Source organism: Anser cygnoides, chromosome 8, assembly GCF_040182565.1.
Source record: "Anser cygnoides isolate HZ-2024a breed goose chromosome 8, Taihu_goose_T2T_genome, whole genome shotgun sequence".
Taxonomy (NCBI): domain Eukaryota; kingdom Metazoa; phylum Chordata; class Aves; order Anseriformes; family Anatidae; genus Anser; species Anser cygnoides.
In genome coordinates, this window is record NC_089880.1 from 13,536,119 (window position 1) to 13,558,109 (window position 21,991).

At 41.3% G+C, this 21,991-nt stretch overlaps 1 protein-coding gene across 7 annotated transcripts in view; it reads right to left on the bottom strand.

Annotated features, from left to right (window-relative positions):
* Nucleotides 1-21,991, bottom strand: part of RABGAP1L (RAB GTPase activating protein 1 like) — a 248,438-nt gene that overhangs the window by 46,913 nt on the left and 179,534 nt on the right. For all 7 annotated transcript variants that reach the window (XM_067001789.1, XM_067001790.1, XM_048073418.2 and 4 more), the window contains one exon: nucleotides 16,887-17,015. In XM_067001789.1, coding sequence (XP_066857890.1) covers nucleotides 16,887-17,015 — 129 coding nt within the window. The remainder of the gene's footprint in view (nucleotides 1-16,886; nucleotides 17,016-21,991) is intronic.

Sequence of the window (21,991 nt, forward strand, 5' to 3'; positions counted from 1 at the left end):
CGAAGATCATTACACAGACAGCAGCTATTACAGAGAACAGAGTAATGAGAACAGCAAGAACAACGTGGGTACACATTTCATGGAAATAGGAGCCTCGAATAGGAGTTTTGAATGAAAGATTTCTCCGGGGCACTTAATCTGGAGCCAGATTGCAACAGCTAATTGGTTTCCACTGCTAAATGCATACGAAGCTGGTCCCTCACAGTTGTGGATCCCCACTCCACGACCCGCGGGAAGGTGGTGCAAGAAGGCAGGCAGGTCAGGAAAGGAATGCTAAGTGGACCTTTCCCCTGCTTTTTACACAGAAAAAGAGCAGCGGTAACTTGTTTTACAAGCCATCATGTTTTGTAGCAGTAAATTACCGATTGTAGAGTACATTGGCCGTTTTCAAACCGCATAATTACGGGCATGATTTCTGGGTCCTTGGGGAGCTACACATGCTGAGGCACCTCTGGCAATGTTTTGTTTTCCTATTTGTCTGGGGTTGGAAAGAAGGCAACTGAGGCTTCCTGATTTGGCAAACATTTAGGAGAGATGCCCTCCATTTCCTTAATGAGCCTATTAAGAGAATCTATCAAAGGTGTAAGGATGAGTCTCAGAGGAAAGAAACACGGAGAGAGAACAGATTGTCCTGAGATATTCACAGTACATGAACACAAGAAAACAACCTATAGGCAACTATAATCGGTTGGGAACAATGTGATCACGTTGCTGGAGAAGTACATCAATCTCGTACACCTGGATGCTTTTCCTTTTTGCTCAGCCAAAGAGCTGTGTCTGAGCATACAGCTTCTGAACTTGAGCAAAATGAGTGACTTAAGAGAGATGTGCTTATTTCAGGTCATATGAACCAAACACTAACAAAACTCAAAAGGGAGTAAATTTTCCACATTTCCTAAATGAATCTTTGCCAACATGCATTTCAGGTTTTAACCTCCCCAGAGAGTTTAAAGAAGGTTGCTATATTCATACAAATATACTAGTTACAGGGCAAAGCAACACACAGCAACTGGCTCACATCACTCTCTACCACACAGGCTTTTATTTAAAAGATTAACTATGACCCAACACTGCTCATTTTCCCCTGCTTAGCCCCAGTTTACGGGGAAGCAGTCTTCCTTACATGGCAAGCAGCTGCCTGCATTGCCTGCAGAAGCCAGCTCAAGTATATGCAGGATAGAGAGTATATTAAGAGCAGAAGAGAAGGGGAAGCTGGAAGAGCAGACAGGATCAACAAAGCTTAGGAGCCTGAAGGACAAGATATATTAAAACATATGCTTATTTCTCTTAAAATGTCATTCTGTCAACCATCATGGTTTCCAGACTTTCAGAATTTAATTATGTTGTAATTACTTCCTATTTGGACAAGGCCACAAAACTAAAAGCTCGGTACCTTCTTGGACAAGGCCACAAAACTAAAAGCTCAGTATCTTCCTACATTACAGTTTACTGTATGTTCTTTAAACTTCTGCAGCAGCCAAGTTTCCTTTCTTTATGTCAACAAATTTGCCTTTAGAATAAAAATAACAGTTTAGGTCCATTAGTGTAGTGTAGGGCGCATAAAAAGGTTAAGAGTCATTTTTGTTATTTCCAAAAAGTATAGACTTGCTTATCCTCTTGTTAATCCTTATAACTTGCTTTTTATCATAAAAGCAACAAAAAGAAAACAAATACAAAACCCAGACACACATAACCTTAAGGCAGGTACTTTTTCAACACATGCTGTCCTGGATGAGTAAGGACCCATGAAATACTTTACCTCACTGACTTGAAATCATTCTTCATTTTTTTCCACCTCTCCCCCGACCCCAAATTCCCATGATGGTACAAGATCTTGTATAGCATTCTTATACTGTGGATCAAAGGCTGGAAACCTGTAAGGCATACAGGTAAATAGTTCACCTGTTTAAGCAGGTAGTCTGTAAACATTGTTTGTGACACAGTACTTCTATTAGACATTATTCTTACTGAAATGTTGTGGATGTTACAATAAAGAAAGCTGGAAGGAAAACAAAGAGGGACTCCTGGCCACTCCCAGCAGAGCAGGGTTCCTGATGAGCGCTGTGTGCGCTCTCAGCCCAGCACTCAATCTATAACTGTGCTGCTCGTTTCCTGCTCACTTAGGCCATTAGGGCCTCAGTCTGCTTCCGGAGGAGAAGCTGCCAGATGGAGAGAGATTGATGAGCGCAAGCAGAATGCAAGACGGATTTCTGGCACGTTCCACAGCCACCCGTCCTCCTAATTCACCTCGGAGTGAGTCAGTGGTGTCTGTGATGATCCCTTTCACTTCAGGTCAGGAGCTACTCTGCTGTCAGAGAGCAAGAGAAGGAGGATTTTTGAGGGTTACCCAGTCCAGGCAGCACCTCGATCCCCAGTACACCCTCCTGGGGCCACTTCCTCCAGTCTTGCCCAGGCACCTGTTGGTCGAGTCCTGAAGTGGTCAGGATTGTCACAGCAGCTGGAGAGAAGGCTCTGGTGCATCTCAGGGCAGAATGACAAAACAGGTTGCAAAAAGAGATTCCACTGGGCTAGAGAGTCACTGCCTTGGCATGAGCCCATCATCAAAGCACCCTGCTGGGGGAGACGCAAACTGTCCCCAGCAAGATGTACTTTCTTGATCCATGTCCCTCCTCCTCAGAAAGGAACATTCTCTGCTTCAAGCTGTGCTTGGAAAAGGAAAGAACAAATTATGTACACTTGGAGGAAGTTCATTACAACACACGCTTGAATTTCACCTTGTATTACAAGAGAAACAAAAGCCCAAAGTGCCTCTGAACATTCTGCTGCTATTAAAAGTGATGAGATTTGTGTCCATATGGGCCTATGTAAGGATGACTGTTTTCTCTTTTCTTCCTTGCAACCAGTTTGCTAGGATCTATGTTCTGCAGGCATCGAACTGCAGCTCCTCAGTGCAAGAAGCTCCCTTTCATTTCTACGTCACGAATAAAGAAATCACATGTACTATTTTCAGGACTACTTAAAGTAATACAGCACCGAGAGGGTGATGATTTTTCTCATTTCTGACAGGTCACACAGATTGCAAAGTCATCAAAACTAACAGCCTGACAATAATTTTTTCTTGTGCCATTAACGGTGGAAAAAGAGCCTAAAGTGAGGAAGATAGCTTATCAGAAGATGCAGATGTTATTGAACACAGTATCTTGCAACCAGCTACCTTTGGGGAGAGAGGGAGCATGTCAGCGTGAGCAAGCAGGACGAAGCATTCTCGTTAGCCACTTAGGAATCAAAGCCTTGATCCGTTTCCAATTTCTTCCCTGACTCTTGACTAGCTGAGATAATCGATATTCCCTACTGTGTAAGGATGAAGCATCTCATGAGCCACAATCAGGTGGCTTTCTCAGACTGCTGTAAAATTGTTCCTCAGGAGGATGGACGATAAGGTCATTGATCTTGTGCTCTAAGCTATGGGTTAACAAAAGGATTTCTGGGATTAAGAAAGAGCTGTTCAGACAATCACTTGACTCTGCTAAGAACTTTAGCTATAGTTTTATTTTTCTCAGAGGTCAAGGCCTCCAAGCTATGTCAGCCACGTCTTATCTCTGTTCATGGAAGCACACCTCTATTTCTTGTTTGGGAAAGGAGCGAAGAATATCCCCCTACAGTGTGGTGAAATGTGCAGATGCAGCTGGGCTAAAGGTCTGCTGAAGCTGACGGGTTTGCAGCTCTGTTGTCACAGTAACTGGGTGACTCAATGTGACATGCTGTCTTTGGGCCTGAGTCATGTACGCACACCGAATGTGCCCTACACCTCCCAATTTAAGAGAGTATGTATTATGCCGATTAGTTACTCAGAGATGAGATTTTCTGTTGCTTGGGTGTTTTGTGTTTTTTTTCCCCACGGCTTTTGACTAACTTCACTTGCAGAGTCAAATTTTGGTTAAGAATTTTTGTCAAGGAAATTGCATTAAGTAAGCAAAGAAGTTGAAAGAATTATAAACAGATATGAAACCACTACGAGGACTGAATCTTCATCTGCTGCTTAAACAATTGAACAGAAAAATCATTGATACGTTGGCAAGGTTTCCCAACAACCTGACCCACAGTAACGCTTTTTAACCTTTTCCTATCCTTTTACTTTTTGTTGTGGAGATGAGGAACTGGGGAAGTGTAAGCAAAGAGGAGTAGGAACCCCTTCCCAGCCTCCCAAAACCCCCAAGAGTTCCTCAAGTCCTCAATACACCTGCATTTATTTAAGCCCAAACACAAACAAATTAAATTATATAAACAGTTGAACCCTATATTTACTACACAACTTACTCTCCACAAGAGAAACAAGCCTATAACACAGCAAAATTGAAATGAATTAACTTCAGGACAACAGAGAATCCTGAAGCAAAGCAACAAGGAAATCCTAAAAATGTGAATATTGCCTTACAAAGCACTCAGCTAAACTTCTACTCCAGTAGCTGCATATTGCTTAGATAACAATCAAGTAATCACTCACTGCATTTAACTTAGAACTGTATCAATAGTGGCAAAAATAGTACCCAGGCTTTGTAATGGGAAGTTATTAATAGGGACCTCAGTTCTAAAAGCTGCCGTCACTGCAGACCTTTGCATTTATAAAATGCATACTGCCACTTTTCTATACTTAGTTTTGTTTGTACACTTATTTTTAAAGTGGAGAACTTCAGCTGCAGGTGCCTGAGAAACCGAGCACCAGCAAAAAACTGCACAAAGACACTGTCCCCAGAGTCTTTTCTTTGTTTATTTGCAAAAGCTCTGGGAAAAAAAAAAAAAAAGGAATATTGTCAACCTTTTGTTTTTTTTTTAACTTTTTTTTATTTAATTTATTTAATTAATTATTTAATTAATTTTAATTTATTTAATTTATTTGATTTATTTGATTTATTAATTTTAATTTATTATTATTATTTCATTTTTTATTGTTATTATTTCATTTTTTAAAGTTTAGCGTTAGGTCTCATTATGGCATAGTGCTTCAGAATTCTGTTACTTTATTTAATTTCTCAGATAACAGACCAGACCCAACTGCCCTCTGCACTACACTGAGAATGAATCACTCATTTTTTCCCCTAAGTTACCCCATGCAGTAGTAATTGACTCTGGATTACCTGAGGTTTGTGTAAGTCAAGACTCGTTTCCAGTAATTTAAGCTTTAAATTCTGTAACATCTGTAGAAACGAAATAATCACAGTACTTCTGACAAAGATGCATATCGGAAAGGTTGATCAAATATGACACAAGGCAGCTTGAAACTTCTGCCAAAATGTAATCTCTTCCAAATGCAAATTTTCTAAGATTTCTAGGCATAGAAATAGATGATAACTCTCTTTGCTAGCAAGGAGCTTCCAACAGACAACAGAGCTTTTCCCCCACCGTTCAGAAGGGAGAATACAGCATTTATCTGGGTACAGGAACTGAGCTGTAAAAGAATAAAGACACTATATTCTGTGGGGTCCTGCAGTTGAAAAATGGGTTATCACAGACAAGACAAAAAATGGGTTATCACAGACAAGACAAAGACTTAGGTTAGCAAAGGTTTCAGCATCTTGGCACCAGGGTCTTTTGTATATGAAGAAACAGATTTCTTCCAAGTTACCTCGGAAGTAAGCTGTGCTGCTTACTACTGAGATGCTACCCGTTTCCTCAGGTCTGACTGCTTGAATGAGCCCAAGAGAAGCAGAGATGAATTTCCACCTCCTGGAAGGTTTCTGCCTTCTTAAGCCTGAACAGCTTTGCTGCTGCTGAAGGAATGTTTGGCCAATATAAGCATGGGGCTCATTTCTAGACATTTCTGAACGTACACTTTTAACTACGTCTTCCTTCACAAAACATGAAAGCCTAGCTTTTTGTTTATTTTTCAGTCTGGTCATAAGTATCGATCCTGGGATACATTTGTTTTTCCTCTACAGCCTCTTGTGCATCACAGAAGTGTCTAAAAGAGAAACACATCTTACTGTGAACAAGAGGTACTGCAAACCTGCTGGACTTCAACATCACAGTCTTTCTCCATATTCAGACTCAAGGCATCCCTCAGAAGAAACAGTTACAGGTAGCTCTTTTATTTGGGTGTTTTTTCCTTCAAAGGATGAGAGAGTTTAGACTTTCTCTTCTAAAGAACAACTAAGATGACTATTAAGCTCACAGTGTTAACTGTGACTCTATATACTCTGCAACCACTTGTCCTTCAGACCACTGGATATAGAAAACTTTTTGTACAATACCCTAACTTGTCACCATACAGGAGGTTAGTCAGGACCTAACATAATCTCCCAGCCAACCTGCATATGGGATTCAAATGTGTCCTATTGAACTTGGGAAAAAATTTCACTTTCTCTTACTCATAGAACTGAGTTATTTTAGACAAATCATGTAAAAGATGACAGAAGACAGAAATGTCAGTGAGAGTCCATGCCACCTTTATCTATCGTTCTCTGTACTATTTTCAGCATCCCTTTCACAAAGAGGATGGAAGATTACATTTATTTTCCCCCTCCTCTCCAAAAAATCTGGAGTTTCTCCTAGAAAAAATAAAGCTTCAACTTAAAATCGTAGTAGTTTTGCATAATCCAAATGAGCTTTTTGGAAATACAACATGCAATGAAATACGTTTGCTAGGTTTGACATGCTCAGTCATTCTGAATTAAGGTCAGGTTAATTTAAGGTTACTCTGGAGGAAAGCAATCTCTATAGATAATCTGCACCTTTGTGCTATCCATCTGACCCTATGGCTGCGTCCTTCTCCCGTGTGAGAGCTAACAATGCAGGTTCAGAGAGAAATTATCACACACAGATATTCTGAGACATTACTAGAAAAAGCACGTAAGTTTTCTTGAAGAAACAGAGGAGCTATTCATCCAAGATCTGAGGATGCAAAGGAGTTATTATTCATGCAGATGGAAAGAGCCAGATTCAAGAAGCTTGAGCCAAAAGACCTTCTGAGCATGCCTTCCTTCTGTGGGTCTGAAAGGGGAAACATCTGTCCTTCTGGACAGCTGTGACTCCTGACAGCATGAAGCTGAACAAAATGAAAGTTAAAATATATAGAATATATGCTACCTGCGGCCTGCTGGACCATGGAACAGTTTTCAGTTGTCAATGCTTGGAATATTTTCCAGATGTCAACACCTTACTCAACTAAACTTACACTATCTAGTGCAAATCTTTTAATGATATATACTGTCATACAGTTGCTGGGAATCTGGACAATGGATATTTCTATCCAATTTTCCATCTCAAACTTATATAGTACTTTAAAAACCCTCATCTTCAACACTCTTCTTGTTGATGGCATTACTCTGAGAAGTACAAGTACATATGCAGGCAAATGAGTACTACAAGGACACCAAAATTTGTATTGAATTTGTATTCAGTCTGGTTGCAAAGATACTTTAGATGGTTAAAATGTGAAAATGTGATTATATGCAATTATTAATAAGAAAATCATATTCTTTCCCTGTTGATAAAAATTACCAATAGACCTGATTCAATTTACAATGCCAACTCAAAGCAAATGAAAAAAAAAAGAGAGAGAGAGAGAAGTTTTCCTAATGCTTATACACCATGAAAATCTAACCTCAGTACTGAATGCAATCATCATGTCTGCTCACTGGAAAACTAGATATGTAGAGTTCAAATAAGTATTTCATAGCTGAAAGTGATTTTTTAAATGCATGACTCTTCCTACATTGTTAACACTTATCAGCAAGGTGACAATAGTATTAAACATCTAAATCCACTGCACCACTGTTGCCACTTCAATATGATTTTCAGATGCCAGGTCATCGTGCTGCATTATACCACAAAGCCAAGCAGAAAGGAAGAAGCTAAAGTTGAAAACAGAGCACGCATTGAAAAACATGACCCTCCTTACAGCGACAATAGGATCCTGCACTACAGAGATAACAGCGCAGACATAAATGGAATTGATCATTGGCTTTTAATAAGAAATCACAACCAGACACTGCAGGGTTTTCTATAGATCTAAACACAATTCTTTTCAGTTTGGTTTGGTGTTTTCTTGAGAGGTTGATAAATGAGCAATTTTTTTCCTGTCCTTTATATTGGAAGATGAATTAGATATATTGCTGGAAGAACCAAAGGAATAAAAAGCTTGTGCAGTTTCAGAGCCTTTCCATAGTATCTCTTTTGCTTTCTGCTGCATTTGTGTTGTTTTACCATCTCTCACAATAGCAAGAAAACCTGAATAACTAGATAAATACACATACATACATACAAACCCAAAGAGAGAGGATGTGTTAGAGAGAGAACAGGAGAGCAAGTGAGGTATTTTTCCTCCTTTCCACTAAAACTGACGTAAACCAACAAGTAATTCCCTGTTAAACCATGTCTGCAAAAAGTTGCTTCCAGATAAAACAGCAACAGATGTGTGAATAAAGTAATTCACCCACAACAGCAAGGTGTTAGCTTCAAAACATTGGTTTGAATTCAAAACATTGAAATAGCGACATTATTAAAGTAAGTCTGTTTTAAAACTACACAAAGAACTACCCTGAAAGGAGAACTTTTGCACAGCTCCTGCGACCGACCTTCGGCTCTGCTCACGCAGTTTCTCCATGAGCCAAGACACAGCTTTTGTTACAAGACCAGCTGTGGGGGTGCTCAGCTCTGGCCAGCGGCAGGCCCCTTATCTAACATGGGGCAGCTTCTGGATTCTTCTCGCAGAAGCCACCCTTATGCCCCCCCGCTACCAAAACGTTGCCAAGCAAACCCACTACACACTGAAAAAGCACCATTTTTTTTTCTCAAGGCCATTTGCTTCTGAGGTGTTGAGAGCAGCAACCCTGTAGCACTGCTGGGTCTGCTGAGCAGCTGCATTTCCTCCAGTGAGGGGAGAACATTACATGGCTAAGAAGTGGCTTCTCCTACAAGAACTTCAATCTGCCAGGTCTTTCCAGCCACTCATGATGATGACAGAGTAGAAAAGGTGACACTGGTATTCCTGGGCTACATAAAAGAAGGTGTCATTGCAGCAGCTGCCCTTTACACAATCTGTCCTGCAGGTTCTTTTACTCAGTGCTTGTAGAGCCTCTCCCATGGCTTCCCCCAACCTTCACAGGCCCAGAGAGGTGGCTGCCGACAGTGACGTTCCCGGTAGCTCTCCACTTACCTGTCTGCTACGCTCAGCCGCAGGGCATCTCTAGATCTGCAATGTAACACGGTTTGAATGCCAACTCCTCGTCTTTGAAAGACCCCAGGACAGAAACGAGCAGAACTCTCTGAGTTCACTCGAGTACTGTCAAACCAAGACATTTCCCTACGGAGAAAATCTCACAATGCCCCTTACTTTGTCCCAATCTACAACTCAACTGACTGAAGTCAAGCGTAAGAATAGAGGTGATAGGCTTCCTGTATTAAAATCAAACAACATGACACTTTCCTTAGGACATACACAGATCTCTGCAAGAGAAATTGCATTAGGAGATGCAAAATGTAACTGAGACAGATTGAGCTAGTATGTGAAATGTGTTATTGTCTTAATAAAACAGCAACATTAAGTTTAACCTTCATTCATCTAGAATAAACTTTCTTTCTTCATTCATTCATCACACTGAGTTTCCAGACACGTAGAAAAAACTCTGAATTCCACCATCACCCCAAGAGCATGAGCACAAAAAGCACTGTTCATCATTCTAGGGTAGCTCTTTATCACAGAGACATAACATGCAAGATGTTCTGGTCAGGTAGGAAATTATCATTCTCAAGCCCATTTTTACAACTGTAAAGCTTGCTGGATGCTCTGGGAGGTATATGCCCCTCCCTCTGTAAAGGCCATTGCAAAATGGAAGGTATGGTCATTACAGAGCAGAAGACCAACAGGAAACAAAGGAGGAAAATCTCCCATTTATTAACTCTAAATTTAATCTTTTGTCATTTTCATCTTTTATTAAATTTTTATTAACCCTTAAATTAGCATCTGACATCCTACTTAGAGGATTAATGTATTTCTCCTCTGTTTGGCTGTTTCTGAGCTGGGAAATTTATGCAATGCAGGTCTCTATCTACCGTAAGAGTCTCAGCAGATATCTTCACAAATTCAGTCTCTTTGACCTGAATAAAACTTATATTCTGCAAATGATGGATATAATACATCAGCCAGGTATCAGTGGGACCCTACTCTGCAATTATGTAACACACATATGTGGAAACCAAAAGGAAGCTTCTTAGGCAATATTATTTTACAGTATGAATTACTACAGAACATTCCTAAACCACGGAATTCTATCCAACGATCACATGCCAGGAAATACTGCCGTTATTTCTAATTCCACTGACTTTGATCACAATGATTTCCTCAGTGGTAAATGATGGAAATTCAGACCTGGTGGGTGATCACCATGGATAGTCCTTAATTGAATGAGACAGGCTCTAGCACATTTTAAATACAATTTTCAATTAATAGGATTTTTTTCTTTGTATTCACAGAATTGTTCTCAAGGAAGAGTTTGATGCTAATTCTTTTAAATTTGTTCTTAAAATAGGATGACAAGACTACTATTTCCAATATAGCACCTTTAAAATCTAAGGGTTAGCTCCTGAAATCATGAGTTAAACTTAAGTGTGAAACTAAGGGGAAAAAACGCCACGCCTTTTTTCTTTTGCCTTCTCTAGAACCATGACAGAGCTCATGGCAGAAAAAAAAAAAAAAAGAAAGAAAAAAAAAAGAAAAAAAGAAAAAAAGCAAGAGGTGGATAATTACTTGTTAAAGCTCCCATTTTGTAGTAATTTGGGAATTAAAAAAAAAAAAGAAAAAGAAATATTCGAAAAGATATAGCATGAATATGAAGTCTGACTACACCATGACTCTATTCTCAAGTTTTTATGCCTCAGTCATTAGTTTACAAACCTAAAACACTCCCTGGCACTTACTGTGTGATGCTCACCCTACAAACATCTGGTGTTTGGTCTACAAATACTAATACACTAGTGAGAAGCAGTGGAAGACACACAGTGCCTGATTTATACAACAGAAAATACACGTTTAATGGTTTTGTTTGTTGCCTTTTTTAACAGAACAGGTTTTGCTGCATTCAATAAGACAGCCAACTATTCTTCACGTAACCTCTGCAGTCCCTACGACCTCTTGTAGTGATAACTATCAAGACCGTAATTTCTTATTTGAGCATGTCAACTTCTGTAATTATTAGTTCCTGTTTGTAAATAAAGACCCCGTTATAACTAATTAAAGAATGACAGAACAATTGAGGCTGGATGGGAACTTTGGAGATCATCTTGTCCAGCCCACCTACCCAAAGCAGAGTTAGGCAAAGCTGGCTGTTCAGGACCAGTTGTGTTTTCAGTATCTCCATGGATGGAGGCTCCACGACTCCCTTCGGACAACCTGTTACTGTGTCTGATCACCACTGAAGTTAAAAAAAAACAAACATCTGCAACTCTCTGAGGATTCTTTTTGCTCTATCCTCCAGGTCATTAATGAAGAAGCTGAAGAATATCCCAGTATCAGCCCCTGGGGTACAACACCAGTGGCTGGTCTCCAGCAGTTCACCCTGCTAACCACAACCCGTTAAACTCAGCAGCTCAGCCAGATTCCAGTCCACCTCTTCATCAGTTTGTTTATGAGGATGTTATGGGAGACAGCATCTTTCTGTGCTTGAGATAAGCAACATCCTCAGCTCTCCCCTCATCCACCAAGCCAGACATCTCGTCATGGAAGGCTATCAGCTTGGTTAAGTATCATTTCCCATTCATAAATCCATGTTGGTTACTCCTCATCACTTTCTTCCTCATGAGCTGATTTTCTTTACTGCCTATCAAACAGTTAATGTGCCATCTGCAGTCAGAGGTCACGCTCCCTTGATTCAGACTTGGCTCTCTAAAGACATTCTACTTGGCAAAAGTGAGAAAAATGATCCAAATAAATAAAAACTGTGAATGTGAAGTCAGTTCAACCCTTGTGTTTTAATTTAATGTGGGACATCAAGTTAACAGAGTCAAGGCACCACATAATCACTCAGTAGGGATGCGTAACAAATACTGAGAGCAGTCTAAAAGAAGTACGAATGGCAGCATCTGCTTGCAAAAGCACTAGAAGAAACAATAGAGACAGGGCTAGGAAAAGGGCAAGTGCTGACACATGAGGGCGGAAGAGACAGCAGCCCAAGTGGCAGACGAGAAGCATCCTGCCACACCTCGAGCAGAAGGCCGCACGCTGCTCAGGCCCCACGAGAGATGCCCAGCCAGCTGGAGCGGGCAGCAAAGCCGCCACGCACCAGCCCTGCCACCAGAACAGGCCACAAGCCTCCAACACACCCGCAAGGAGGAAGCAGAGGCAAGGGGCTGCGACGTGACTGATCCAGAGGCTAAAGGAAGCAAGCTTTGCGGGAAAAGACTGTGCCATAAGAAAAGTCCCGCTCTTAAAGAGGGCAAAGAACTTGCCTAACAAGCAGTTTATTGATGTTGGCCAAGAGGAACCCAAGAGACATAGTGAGGACGTTACAGCCACTGGCCCTCCTCACCACACACAGGTGCACCTGGCCAAGCAGGAGGCCTGGTAGTGGTGAGTGCGTGGCCACCGGCGTGCGTGAAATCCATGACAGAAGGAGCGCAAGTGAGCGAAAACAGATGTAGTCCAAGTAAGTACCACCCTCTCCTCCAATAAGATCTCGCGCTGGGTTTTGTTGCATTACATTCATGTAAGTCTTCCACATTTTCTGCCACTTTTGATGGAAATGGGCACTGCATAACCCCACATGCAGGCTTGTGACTCAGAAAGGCAGAGAGCTGCTGTAAGCAAACCTTCATTCACTGGGCTAAGACAAGTCATGACCCTATTTCAGACCACCTCAGTTCTCCATGAGAGTACCCACACGCTACTCACTGATTTCAACATCCCCCGATGTCCAGAGTTCCTCCCATAGTTTTCCAAACTATGCTATTAATCCTGATGACAAACAACTAAAAGTCTCTGAATCTCAGAATATGCTTCTCCACAGGCTTAGTTGTTCTGAGCCTAACTATCAGAAGACTGCTCAGGACACAGTTTTGATCCCCTGCTACGTCTTACGCTGAATGAAGGAATGCACTGCGTGCCCAGTGGGCAAGTAGAACCCAGCTAGGCTCCTTGCAAGGGTGGGCTGTTATTAACACAGCAGAAGGTAGCTTGAATCTTCTACTGTTTCCCATCTCTGCTAATCCCAGGTCATAATTCTTGATCCTGAATCCACCTACAGAGGAGTTCAGAATTTCACTCCCTCCTTTTAAAAGGCCCCATGTGCTGAACCCATTCAGGGCACTATGCACTTACCATCTGCCTCAAATGCATTTCAAAATACTTTCCAATAAAACACATCTTAGAAATACATACCCAGTACAAATTGAAAATTTCATGAAAAATATCATATGGCTTGCAATGTATTGTACAAGAAGAAAATTAGAAAGGCAAGCCCAAGAAAATCGATAAACATCTATTCCAAAAAGTAGCATGAGGACTTCTATTTTAACCTCTCATCAGAAAAATATGCACTCAGTAAACAACATAATGTTACTGTACTTGATAAATTCTTAAATTACTCATTTTAAAGAACTGAGCAAAGGACTGAACACTAAAAATGAAACTGTAGTCTTTTACTCCCAAATACTCTCTTTCAGCAACAGAGCACAAATCTCAAGTCCAATTTTTAGAAATATCTTTTCACAAAACCTTTTTTCTGTCTGGAATAAACATTAGTCTGGCATGGCCCACTGTCTCACATGATCGTAGAATCATTAAGGTTGGAAAAGACCTTTAAGATCATCTGATCCAACCATCACCCTATTACCAATATCACCCACTAAGCCATGTCCCTAAGCACCATGTCCAACCTCTCCTTAATCATTCCCAGTGATGGTGACTCCACCACCTCCCTGGGCAACCCGTCCCAATGCCTGACTGCTCTTTCTGAGAAGAAATGTCTCCTCATTTCCAACCTGAACCTCCCCTGGCGCAACTTGAGGCCATTCCCTCTTGTCCTATCACTGGTTACCTGTGAGAAGAGGCTGACCCCGAGCTCCCCACACCTTCCTTTCAGGGAGTTGTAGAGAGCAATAAGGTCTCCCGTGAGCCTCCTCTTCTCCAGACTAACCAACCCCAGTTCCCTCAGCCGCTCCTCATAGCCTTGTGTTCCAGGCTTTCACCAGCTTCATAGTAAAGACAGATGCAAAGAAGGCATTAAGAACCTCAGCCTTTTCATTATCCTCAGCAATCATGTTCCCCCCTACATCCAGTAAAGGAATGAGATTCTCCTTGGCCCTCCTCTTGCTGTTAATCTATCTATAAAAACATTTTTTGTTATCCTTGACCACAGTGGCCAGGTTGAGCTCATAGTGGGCTTTGGCCTTCCTGAGTTTTTCTCTGCATATCCTGGCAACTTCCTTGTACTCTCCCCACATTGCCTACCCCTTCTTCCACCGGACATAAACTCTCTTTTTCTCCCGGACACTCACCAAAAGTTCCCTGTTCAGCCATGCCGGTCTTCTTCACCGCCGGCCCATCTTATGGCACACAGGGACAGCCTGCTCCTACACCTTGAAGACTTCTGGAGGAGCGTCCAGCCTTCCTGGGCCCCTCTGCCCTTCAGGACTGACTCCCAAGGGACCCTCCCTACCAGTGTCCTGAGCAATTCAAAGTTTGCCCTCCAGAAGTCCAAGGTAGCAGTTTTATTGACCTCCCTCCTGACTTCACCAAGAAGAGAACTTTACCATTTTGTGGTCACTCTGCCCAAGACAACTCCCTACCACCACATCTTCCACCAGTCCATCTCTGTTCATGAACAGCAGGTCTAGTGGGGCACCCCTCTGGTAGGCTCCCTAACCAGCTGAGTCAGGAAGCTGTCTTCCACACACTCCAGGAACCTTCTAGACTGCTTCCTCAGGGCTGTAATGTATTTCCAGCATATGTCTGGGAAGTTGAAGTTCCCCATGAGAACAAGTGCTAACAATTGCACAACTTCTGCCAGTTGCTTGTGGAATGCCTCATCCATCTTTTCATTCTGGTTTGGCTGTCTGTAACAGACCTCCACCAAGATGTCCGCCTTGTTGGCTAACCCCCTGATCCTTATCCACAGGGACTCTACCTTATCATTCCCAACAACGAGCTCAACAGCATCAAAACACTCCCTAATATAGAGAGCCATGCCACAGCCCCTCCCGAGTTGCCTGTCCTTTCTGAAGAGCTTGTAGCCATCCATTGCAGCACTCCAGTTGTGGGAGTGGTCCCACCACGTTTCAGTGATGGCAACTAGGGCATAGTTTGCCTGCCGCACCATGGCTTCCAGCTCCTCCTGTCTGTTGCCCATGCCGTGTGCATTGGTGTAGATGCACTTCAGTTGCATCATTGTCCTCACCCCCAACCCCGGGGCTGCTTCCCCAGGCTCATCTCTATCGAGTCTCATTTCCCCCATGTCCCCCTTCATACCTAGTTTAAAGCCCTCTCAATGAGCCCTGCCAGCTCCCGGGCTAGAATTCATTTCCCTCTTTGGGACAGTTGGGACCCATCAGCAGCCATCAGGCCAGGTGCCGAGAAAACCTCCCCATGATCAAAAAAAAACAAAATTCTTGTGATGGCACCAGCCTCTCAGCCATGTGTTGACCAGCTGGGCCTTCCAGGTCCACTCAGTATCCCTCCCCACCACTGAAGGGATAGAGGAAAACACCTCCTACGCATCTACTCCATCCAGTAACTGCCCCAATTCCCTGAAGTCCCTTTTGATAGCCTTCAGGCTTCTCTCAGCAATTTCATTGCTGCCAGCCTGAATTATCACTAACGCGTAATAATCAGAGGGGCGAACAAGGTCAGGAAGTTTCCTGGTTATGTCCCTGACCTGGGCCCCAAGCAGGCAGCAGAATTCTCTAAGAGTAGAGGCCGGCCAACATATGGGGCCCTCTGTTCCCCTCAGAAGGGAGTTGCCTACGACCATTACCCTTCTTTCCTTCCTGGTGGAGGAAGTTTTGAGGCATGGAGTTGACTTTCTTGCCCTTGACAGCCTCCTGTGTGGACTTTCCCCCGCATCCTCACCACCCTGTCTCTTGAGCTCCAGGGCCTCAAACCTATTGTGTAAGGGCACCTGGGGAGGCGAGGTGGGTAGGGAGGGGGCTCGCCTGCGATCGGTGTTTTAATCAGTATGAAAAAAAATACCTTATTTAGCAAACTACGAAATCAAGCAGCAGTAAAGCAAGCGAATAAACACATTGAGAGAGATAAAAAGCAGAGTGCTAGAGGAGCAATCTTTCTGTTCACATGGTCTCATTATGGTCATGGTCTCTCAGCCCATTACTGGACCACACCAAACACACATTTCCCATCAGTGTTCACACTTCAAGAAGTAACAAAACCACTTATTTCAAGATCAAATGTTAAAACCCATCACATGGCTCTTTCCTGGGTCATCCTCTGGGTGTACAGAGTACATCCTCTGGGTGTCTTGGTAGCATAGAACATAAAAAAGATGTTCTGTCTTGGTAAGCTTGATAGACTAACAAAACTAAGTTTCTACTCCACTACAGTTGTTTTATACAGAGAGTGGCATTCTGCAAATAAATAGCTTCAGGGTGAAACAAATAATATACAACCATGATGATCATCAGATATTTGATTCATTATTTAGTGCTATCACTATTTATAAATCAATGAATTAGCAAGTTTTGACCATTCCATTTTTCGATCATAAGTTTACTATTTTAATTATTAAGCATGTGCCAAAGCTCTGTGCTGTACTTTCTTTAAATATAACAAGTGTGTACAGATATACATACATATACAAAAAGTAATAAATTAACGATCTCATTACTTTACTTTGCACGTGCTACTGTCATTCTTATACACTGTACCTTACTTTTTCTGTAAGAACCCTGGGTGAATGAGCGGAAATGAAAATTGCCCTTACCTTAATGTTGCAAGCTTGTTCCATCAGTCTCCTGGCGTTCTCCTCAGCTCTGTATCTCTTGGGCAGCTGAACCCTGAAGAACTTTAAAGCTCCTTCAAAATCAGCTTGTAGAAGGTCCTCTTTTGAGGTCTGCAATTAAACACAGAGAACTACTCTAAACACTGAGAACATGTAGTCATGCTCTTTTACTGGATTTGTCATTTACTGACTGCATTCCAAACCACCAAAATTCACATTAGCCCAAAAAACATCCTCTTTAAAATCGGCTCTCTAATCCATTTCTCATGAAACAAGACAGAGGCTAAAACTTATCCCAGGAATCCCAGGCAGAGCAGCACAATCAGAGGACTACAACACATTAACGTATTTCATCCTTCTGTACCTGCAGGGTAAGAAAGGGATTCTGGCTAAGCCTGTCAAGATGAAACTGAGTAAGGGAAAAAAACAAAACAAAACAAAACCAAGCAAACAATAAAAACCTAGGAGAATCTGTAACATTTTTAGAGAGCTTACGCTTTAGAACATCGCTGATTTTTATAACGCTACCCTAAAAAGATAATACATAGATACATAGATATGGTTGCAGACATGAACAGCAGAAGCAAAAATGCATATGACTCATAAGAGGCATCAGCAAGTCAATGTGTAGAAGTCTGTGACACAATTTCTCAAAGAACACTGTGCCAGAAAATGTTTCACATGTTTATTTCTATATCTCTCATAAGACTGTACCTCTCGCCGTGGTATCAAGCTTAACAGGTCAGAAAATGTTAAACACTCAGCATTAATCCAGTTCTGCTACTGACGGAGTAATATGATTCATGGGTCAGGGACAAACGTATTAATTTTTGGAGATGAGAGAACTATACCAGGAGATTTTATAGATATGCAAAAGCAAGCCTTTAGACTGTTCCTTTAAAAGGTTCACAGAGACCGTACAGCCAGACAAGACATTCAGGACATCACCTCAAAATGTGAATGTCTTTTAAACCAGAAGGAACAAAGGAACACGTGCCAGTGTACAGAGCAGCACCACGGAGGCTGGAGCTGTGTACCACCACACTTCGGCCAACACTTCCAGAGAGACACAGGCCCCTTTGCTGAAGGGACTCCCCTTTCCTTAGCTATCCTCTCACCCACCCAAAAACCTTTGCTGCTTTCAGACAACCTCTTTCCAGCAAACACGCTGCAGCCAAACACACCGGATCTGGCTCTGCACTGGGAGAACTGGGAAAACAGCAGTCCTTGTCATGAAAGAGGTGAGACTAGATGAAAGTCTTATTTCTCCTGGGTGTTAAATTTGTTTCAAATAAGTAGAAATAAATTTAATTCTCACTACAACAGAAAAAAAATTACTAATGGGTTTTATTTACAAATCCTCCCTATGTATCATATTAACTAGTCTCAGTAGCTCATTTACATGAAAATAATTAAACCTACTATGTAAAACACTTTCTTAAAAGTACAAGTATATTGCTTCCCAAAGCAAACTGAACTTCAATGTGGTACCGCAGATATTACGAGCATGCAACAGCAAGCCTCCAACATGGCTTGACATTTTCCATAGTCCTGCTAAAAATGCTACAGCAGCCTGCACAGAGGGTCCACAAAAACATAGCAGTTTGACCAAGCTTTATCTGATGGGGAAATGGAGAAGGGTTTTTGAATGGATTTTAAATGATGAACATAACCGGGAACCACAGAATTTAAGAGGGCATTTTCATGGTTATCCAGCATTTCTGATAGCGGAGAACATGAGCTGACATCAGAGGTCTGCCACCCAAGCACCCATAATCATCACTGCTCGGTGTCCAACCTTCCACTGTGGGGACGGCACAGCAACGTGTCCTTTGGCTTCCTCAATCAAGACCACATAAGAACAAAATATCCATTGTACACATTTATCTATCACCCTATGTATTTCTGGAGATGATCATACCGTACACCCTGCTGAAGACTTACTAGTAGTTTCCGCTACATTAATCACAAGGTAAGAGTGAGAAAACTCTAAATGCAGCTGAAGTTGCTTTGGCAGATCTGTTGCCCTTTGACTGCAGCATTTTCTAACTTTGTCTTCAAGCTGCTCAGAGTTCCCTCAAGATCTCTTTGATCCTTCACTTGCAGCCAAGGAAGCTGCTGGGTCATCACTACAGGGACACAACAAAAGCTGCCTTCAGGATGTGGATGAGAAATGCTCAGTTTTACAAACTCTCACATCTGATTCTGTCCACAGAAATTTGGCAGAAGGACTATCTGGCTGAGGCTCCATCTGACAAGACCGATGTCATGTTGACAGAGAGCTGGTGCACTTAGGTATCTAATGAATCAGACCCACTCGTGAACATAGCTATGGCCAACACATCCATTTCCTCCTCTGCATGCTGTTTTTCTTCTGGAGAAGGTTTAGTAAGGCTGTATACGCTTTTGCCATGCTTGAGGCTTGGTCAGTGCTTCGGATGCACAGCGGGCAGTATTTGGGGCGACCTGCTGGCACCAAGCAGTGCTCTGTGCCAGAAGCCGCGCTGACAACCGAGCCATTTTGGGCAAAGTTCAGCTGGGTAACGGTGCTAGAAAAGCAGTAATTGGTTTAATAACCAGCCAACTCCAAAGTGACTTCCCCCCTTCTCTCTCTGCGATGCTGACAGCTGTGTTTGCCGTACGGGTCAAACAGATTTCCCTACAACATTATACATTTGCCCTCTTTGGAGTCAAGCTTGCTGCTACATTTCCAGTCCCCTCTTCTTCCTCGCAGCCTCTCCCGGCCCTGGCCACAATTCCGACCAAGGTGCAAGGGGGCACCAAGCAATGTGTAAAACCCCTGTGGCTGCTGTTATCCGTTTTACGCAGAAGGTGCTCAGATACTGCAATGCTGCAAGCCAGGGTAATCTCCAAGACAGGCTGCTTGCTATGTGCTTCCAACAGAGTGGGAGGGTGTTTTTAATTACAACTTCTGGACACTCACTCCCAACACTAAACAAACACCAAACACACTTTTTTTTTGCCAAAGTTTTACCATTTTATTAGGAGATGAGCTATCCTAATTTTAAGCAGGTATTTTTCTAAGGGGGCACGACTAGAAATTTTCATCTGAATTTTGTATTTCATTTTAACCTTTCTTAAATTTTTCTAAAAAAGTCTTTTTCTAAAAACTCCCATTGAGAGTTTTGAATTATTATTTTTATTATTATTCAAAATCAGAGGAGGAAAAAAAATAAATTAAAAAAATGTTAACAATCAACAATTAAATCACCCCACTAAACTTTAGGAAAGCAGATGCACCTACCTTTTGTGTCCATAGCACGTCATTAAAAAAATAAATGCCATAATGACAGAGGCAAATGTGTCAGAACAACAGTGATTACATGTAAAAATTTAGTCAGATTTATTTCCCCAGGCTTTTGTTTGAATCACTGCTAGAATAACATTTTAGCAACACCAAAACAAATTATTCTCATAATATCGAAGCTATTGAGAATTTTGAGGTCTCAACCCTGAAAAACTTGTAGTCAGTGAAAATCTGGTAAGAACCATGGTGAATCATGGGAATGAGAACTTCTACGATGGAATCTGCTGAAGTAGGATTACAGTCGTGAGAGGTTATAAACCAGAATATTATACAGTTCAATAAAGTGAGATAGTTCAATAAAGTGAGGTAGACCCCTAACATTCAGCTCTTCCTACTTTGCTGGGTATTTTCATTTCATTAAAATAATCTGTTGACCAGAAAGTTAGAGTTTCACTATTAAAATCAGAAGAAATCAAAGTAATCTTTTGAGAGCAATGTTAACCGGGTTGTGCATTTTGTATAGTTTATGCTTTTTTTGTCTAAATTATGCAAACAAAGCTTTTCAGGTACTAATTAAAAACAGGAAACAACAAAAATCAGTATGTGTATACAAATACATATGCAAGTACATTTTTTATACATATACAATATATGCAGTACAAAAAAGTGTATAGCATTGTTGTTTTATTATTCACATTTCTTGACATTTTGTGATTTTAATCAATAAATCATAAAGACATTTCAGGCACCTTTTGGCAGCTGTTTGACAGGCAGAGATTTGTAAATTTGCTGGTTCGTGTCACTCAGCTCATGGATCTCCTGAACAACTCATTTCAATAAACCATCTGTAAGTCTAATGAAGCGATAATTCACATTTGGCAGGTACATTGTATTTTGGGGCACATGGGGACTTCAGGGAGTTTTTTAATATTCAAGATGTAATTCTTAAATAATCATATTTTTGTATAAAATATATGAAGAAAAACAACAGGTAAAAGACGAGGCTCACTGAGAACTATGAACATAACGTGAACTTCCAATGATCTTCTGAACTCTCAGCTTGCTTTTTAGGGTTTGGCTATACATGTTCCCTCACATGTCCTTCCCACATCACTTAAGTATTTCAATATGTTCATAAAATTATCTTAATTGGATTATTTGAAACTTAGGACAAGCCCTTTTGCAGAATTAGTCAGCAAACTTTCAAGTCAATAGACAAAGTTCTGTGAAATTGCAAAGTTCTGAAAAACAGATCACCTCAGCTCTTTTTTTTTGAGACTTAAATAATGTTTTCATTATTATTATCATTTTAAAGTAAATACTGTTACTACTGCCATCTCCAAAATACTTAGGGAAATGTGATTAAGACATAGGCTTGGCTTTTTTCTTTAATTTAATTTTTCTGTCTTCAATTATTAATTCTGCAGTCTCATTCCTTACTGACTGTACCAACTGTATCTCCTGTTCCCACCTGGGAACTTATAGAGCAGAAGAAATTTCAGATCAACCACATGGCACTTCCTTAATTTAATTCTTCCTCTTTTACACAAACAGATAAAAAAAATCTGTAGTGTTCTATGCATACAGTATATATATGCAGAATTTCTATAGAATGTGGGTGAACACAAAGTGCGTGCTTTACAATCTAAGGAATATGGATCAGCAACAAGACAAAGTAAAAGGCAGAGAAGAATCCAGCCATACTCCACTCCACTATTAAATTTGCTATCAGAAAATTCAAAATGCTTACACGTACTTTTACACTAATTTTGCAGACTATAACATTTAATCCTTAACATGCACTGTGTGGTTTCAAGTT